This window comes from Arachis stenosperma, chromosome 3 (assembly GCF_014773155.1).
Source record: "Arachis stenosperma cultivar V10309 chromosome 3, arast.V10309.gnm1.PFL2, whole genome shotgun sequence".
In the NCBI taxonomy this organism is placed as follows: Eukaryota; Viridiplantae; Streptophyta; class Magnoliopsida; order Fabales; family Fabaceae; genus Arachis; species Arachis stenosperma.
Window position 1 is genome coordinate 131,823,981 of NC_080379.1, and position 5,549 is coordinate 131,829,529.

Consider the following 5,549-nt stretch of genomic DNA (forward strand, 5'->3'; position numbering starts at 1 on the left):
TACAACTCTGATCTGTGTCTAATAGTTGAACCTGAAACTAAATCTTTTGGTTTACCTTGAACAAGAAGCACACATAGATAGGGAGTTTAACAGCCACCTAAGCAATTATTAACCTGCAAAATAAAATATGGTTGAGATATGAGATATGAGTAGAACTATGGAGACACTCTAATCTAACCCCCAACACTTTTTTTTTTTTTCTTTATGAGTTGTCCAACCATAAAATTTATTCAAACCTAATTTAAGTTTTTCACATGAGAGCACAGGTCGTTAATAATAGAGTCAATAGGGATTCTTGCCTTTTGCGTATCCTTAGTAGAATCTGATATTTCATATACGCGTGTACTAGTTCTAATAACTTCATCATTCATCGACCTCACATCAAATATAATAAATTATGTTGCACTTTTGAAGAGTACAAAGATGTCTTGCATGTCCTATAAATAAGAATAACATGAATATTGATTGGACAAATGACGAATATCAAATTCTTTAAAACAGTATTAAGAAAGTCTTCTAATTACTTCATCTTGCGACATCTGTCTTTGACGCAGTACATGATTATTGATCAACTTCTACCCAGTTTGCCTTAAAATTTATGTATTAAAGAATGATAATATATTGGGTGTTGAGGAAACATATGTTTAGAGAATCTAAAACACGTTATCCTTTAATTTTCATGATTTATTCAGGAGTGTTAATTGTTCAGCAAAGACAAGAATAGGAAGCATAGGGGGAACATATTTAGGTGGTGCCAGCTTGAGGAATTAAGTAGGAGTACAGAATTTTTATAGATAATTTTCATGTACACTATAAATTTAACCATGAAAAATTTCAGCACTTCTTTACATAGTTAAATGGATTTCAGCCATAAATTTGTCTAAAGTATATATTTTTCGGGGGAGCAAATTCATCAACATAAAGCTTTGCAAGTATACATTTTTATATGTGGATTATATTTTATTATAACAATATATATGATTTGCAGGACGGATTAGTGTGTTTTTGGTTATTGCTGGAGATTGCATGATCATTAAGAAATTAAGAATAACGATAAGTACGTTATATGTGGTATTTTAATATTTATTGAGAAAATGAATTTTGTGGTTGGAGGGAAGAAACGACACCGTCAAAACGGATGTGCATTGTGTAGCAAATAAATGTGGTTGTCGGTCACTAATTTCAACCCAATCACATGGAAGCCCCTAGCTTTTGTAGTAGCAAAATTAAGTGAAATCCAGGAACAAGGAAAATTTAGGTGGTTACTAGAGACTAGAGAAAGAAAATGTTGAAAAACTACACTACTCCTAAGTCCTAAGTCCCCACCACCCAATATTTGCATGCCGCCATGCTTAATTGGTACGTAAGGGTTGGCACCTATCACGAACTTCCGAAAAAATCGTAGTTAGTTTCCTCAACTAATCTTATTTTCTCCCAAATTAATGCTACAATTAAAGGCCATGCAGCCCTGGAGCAACAATAGTGGGTGAGAAGCGAGAAGGGATCGGAGAAGGATTATATTCTACGATATATTCCTTATTCAAACCCATTTGACTACTCATATATTGTGTACGTATCTACTGTGTGTTGTGTGTGGGTGAAATAGCTCTAAACAAACCATGATGGTGATGCATGTAATAATATAATACAAAATATAAATTTTTATCCAGAATTGACGCACACTCACTCACGTTAGAGATGGTGATGGGTGTTCTAGTATTACAATTTATACCCCTCAACGACCTATGGAGGCATTAATGAAGGTGGATTCACAAGGTGTCGCTCAAGTCCACTTAGAACGAAACGAAGAAAATAACAACATAAATTATTGAAACTTTCAATACCTTCTCTACTTCTTATTAGTTGTCCCACTACTTCTCTTCTTTATAAATCACTTTATTCCCTCTCTTCCCCTCTCACTCCTCATTCAGGTCACAAGCTCATCGTTACGTACTTCTCTCCCTCCCGGCCCTCTCTCTCACCAGTCACTTCTTCTTTCGTATATATATACACGTACACACACACACACACCATTCTTCTATTGCATCTGATCTCTCAACTGTGCTTAAACTCGGTCTTCGTTCTAGTGCATGCAACATATCTATATCTCATTCATCACAACCACTTTTCGCACATAGTTTTGCTCATTCTGCATTTTATAATTTATTGATCGATCCATTGATTACATTTTGATTCAAAATAGGGGGCCTTAGCTTCTTGGCAGTGGGGAAAGGAGGAGAGAAGAAGGTACAATACAACTAAGAAACGTAGTTGATAGAAGAGTTGGGGGAAGGTGCAACTAATAATAAAGAAGGAGCAACTGTACTTGTAGAGGAGTGGGTCCCTTGAATCACATGGATGCATCAACGGCTTTATTGATCCTATCGGCCATTGCAGGCTATTTAATATGGTTCTCATTCATCGCTCGTCCTCTAAGAGGTCCACGTGTCTGGCCCCTATTGGGGAGCGTCCCTGGCCTCATCCAAAACGCCAACCGGATGCACGATTGGATCTGCGAAAACCTACGCGCCTGCGGCGGCACGTACCAGACCTGCATCTGCGCCCTCCCGTTCCTCGCCCGCAAGCAGTGTCTCTTCACTGTCACATGCGACCCAAAGAACCTAGAGCACATCCTCAAGCTGCGCTTCGACAACTACCCCAAGGGCCCCACCTGGCAAGCCGTCTTCCACGACCTACTCGGTGATGGAATCTTCAACACAGATGGAGACACCTGGCTCTTTCAGCGTAAAACCGCCGCACTCGAATTTACCACCCGAACCCTGCGCCAAGCTATGGCTCGCTGGGTTACCCGAGCCATCAAGTTCAGGTTCTGTCCAATCCTGGCAGCGGCTCAAGCCGAGAACAAAGCCGTCGATCTCCAAGACCTCCTCCTCCGGCTCACGTTCGACAACATATGTGGCTTGGCTTTCGGCAAGGACCCTCAGACACTCGCCATAGACCTTCCGGAGAACACCTTTGCGGTGTCGTTCGATTGCGCTACAGAGGCCACCCTGCAGCGCTTCATCCTCCCGGAGATCGCGTGGAAGTTCAAGAAGATGCTCGGGCTCGGCTTGGAGGTGAGCTTGAGCCGAAGCCTCAAGAACATTGACCAGTACCTATCGGAAATCATCAACACGCGCAAGACGGAGCTTCTCAATAAACAGCAAGAAGGTACGGCTGGGACCCTCCACGACGACTTACTCTCCCGCTTCATGAAAAAAAAAGAGTCCTACTCGGACCAGTTTCTCCAACACGTGGCACTCAACTTCATCCTCGCTGGACGCGACACCTCATCAGTGGCACTCAGCTGGTTCTTCTGGCTCTGCACCTTGAACCCCAGGGTGGAGGAAAAGATCCTCCTCGAGCTCTGCACCGTTCTCATGGAGACACGGGGCATGGACACCTCCAAGTGGGTGGAGGAGCCACTCGTCTTCGAGGAGGTTGACCGCTTGCTGTACCTGAAAGCCGCACTCTCCGAGACGCTGAGGCTCTACCCTTCGGTGCCCGAGGATTCGAAGCACGTCGTCAACGACGACATTTTGCCAGACGGAACCTTCGTCCCGTCGGGATCCATGGTCACCTATTCGATCTACTCCGTCGGTAGGATGAAGTTCATTTGGGGAGAGGATTGCATGGAGTTCAAGCCGGAACGGTGGCTCTCAGAAGACGGCACCAAGTTCGAGGTGCAAGATTCATACAGGTTCGTCTCGTTCAACGCCGGGCCTAGGATTTGCCTCGGGAAGGACCTAGCGTACCTTCAGATGAAGTCGATTGCGGCGGCGGTGCTGCTCCGCCACCGACTCATGGTGGCTCCGGGACACCGCGTGGAGCAGAAGATGTCGCTGACGCTGTTCATGAAGTACGGTCTCAAGGTGAACGTGCTACCTAGGGATCTGAGGCCGGTGGTGGATAAGATCATAGCAACAGCAAGATGCAAGGGTGATGAATCGTGCGGTAAAGAAGCTGTGACTGTGACCGGTAATGGCGTAAATAATGAAGCCGTTGAATTGGTGGCTGCTGTTTCTTAATTTAAAATCTTATGCTTATTATAAATTATAATTATAAAAATATATCAATAAAAACAACTGCTATATATCTATCTATACTACTACCATAGTGTTTGATTAAACTTGATTTAAGGTAATTTATGGTGGAGCATATATATGTGGAAAATAGATTTTGTGGCAGTAATTTACTAATTTGTAATGGTGCCTTCATAAGTTTGGTGTTACCATGAATTGGTTATATATGGTACTGTGTGTCTCTCCATAAGCTACTAGTATAGAGTGCCAGGGCGGATAGTATGGCATAGCCGTCGTGATTACTCATTGATTGATATATGTCACATTTGCATCAGCCTATTTTCTTGATTTAGAATTGTACACGCTTGTATCAATATACTTATAGTTAATTCGACAACACGTATAACAAACTGATAAGCTTGCACATGATGAAGACGGGTGTACTTGTATACTTCTATTTTTAGCTATACCATTGCATAAAAAATTTCTTTTCTATTCGCCATGCTTGTTGATGCTTTATATTCCCTAGTTTTCCCGGTTTTCGTTATTTTGTCTTTTTGGATCGGAGTTTATAATAATTTTATTATAAAAAATATTATTTACATATTAAAATTAGTCTTTATGTTTTTGCATCTAAATATATATAATTTAATTTATTTTTAATATATATTTTAAATTGATAATTGATTTTGATGATTTACATCTAACATGGTTAATGTCAGCTCCATATATACAAAAAATGATGTGAGCTAGGAAGAATAAACAATATATATATATATATATATTACAACTAACACTTTTTATTAATATTAGCTAATCCTTTATTAAAAATTAAAATTTTATATTTAGAGTATTAGTTAAATATTAAAAAATAATAAATTTTATTATTCATATATTATTACTTTAAACAAAATCATGCAGCAGGAGTACCAATTATAACTCCTCCTGAAAGAACAGGTAAAATTTTTAAATAATTATCCTCCGGTCCCAAATATTAAAAAATAAATAAGCCAGTACCTACTTCTTTCACAGCCTTAAATCATGAGGTGACATGGGGTTTTCTATCAGTTCGTCTGCATTGGGTGCTTCTAATGGCATATTATGTACCCTTTATATATGGCGAAACATTTCAAGTGTGCTATAATTTTAGATGTTTTAATTTTGACTTTTTAGTCATTAACCTTAATTATATATATACTTTGGCGACTTCTGTGGTGGTATTACTACGATATTTTTGGTTTATATGATTACGATTTTGTTCGATATGGTAATAAATTGTAACTATAAAAAATCTATGATTACAATTTTTTATTATAATAAAAAAAATTATAATTACAATTTTACAAAAAAGACTGAATATAGAGTATTTATAGTCATAGTTTTTAAAAAAGAATGACCTAAAATAATCTATAATCATAATTTTGGAGAATGACGTAAAAAGGTCCATTGTCACCGTTTCGGAAAATAACCTAAAAAGGTTTATAGTTACAAATTTTTAAAAAAGGAGTGACTTAAAAGGGTCGATGG

At 38.9% G+C, this 5,549-nt stretch overlaps 1 protein-coding gene across 2 annotated transcripts; it reads left to right on the forward strand.

Annotated features, from left to right (window-relative positions):
- The first annotated feature begins 1,750 nt into the window (after positions 1-1,750).
- LOC130970579 (cytochrome P450 86A22) lies at positions 1,751-4,448 on the forward strand. 2 transcript variants are annotated; one of them, XM_057896704.1, is made up of 2 exons: positions 1,751-1,945; positions 2,204-4,448. In XM_057896704.1, the coding sequence occupies exon 2, from the start codon at positions 2,355-2,357 to the stop codon at positions 4,026-4,028; it is 1,674 nt and encodes a 557-aa protein (XP_057752687.1). In that variant the 5' UTR covers positions 1,751-1,945; positions 2,204-2,354; the 3' UTR covers positions 4,029-4,448. The 2 variants fall into 2 exon arrangements, with proteins under 2 accessions (XP_057752687.1, XP_057752686.1); XM_057896703.1 differs by having other exon boundaries at positions 1,832-1,950.
- Positions 4,449-5,549: the final 1,101 nt, after the last annotated feature.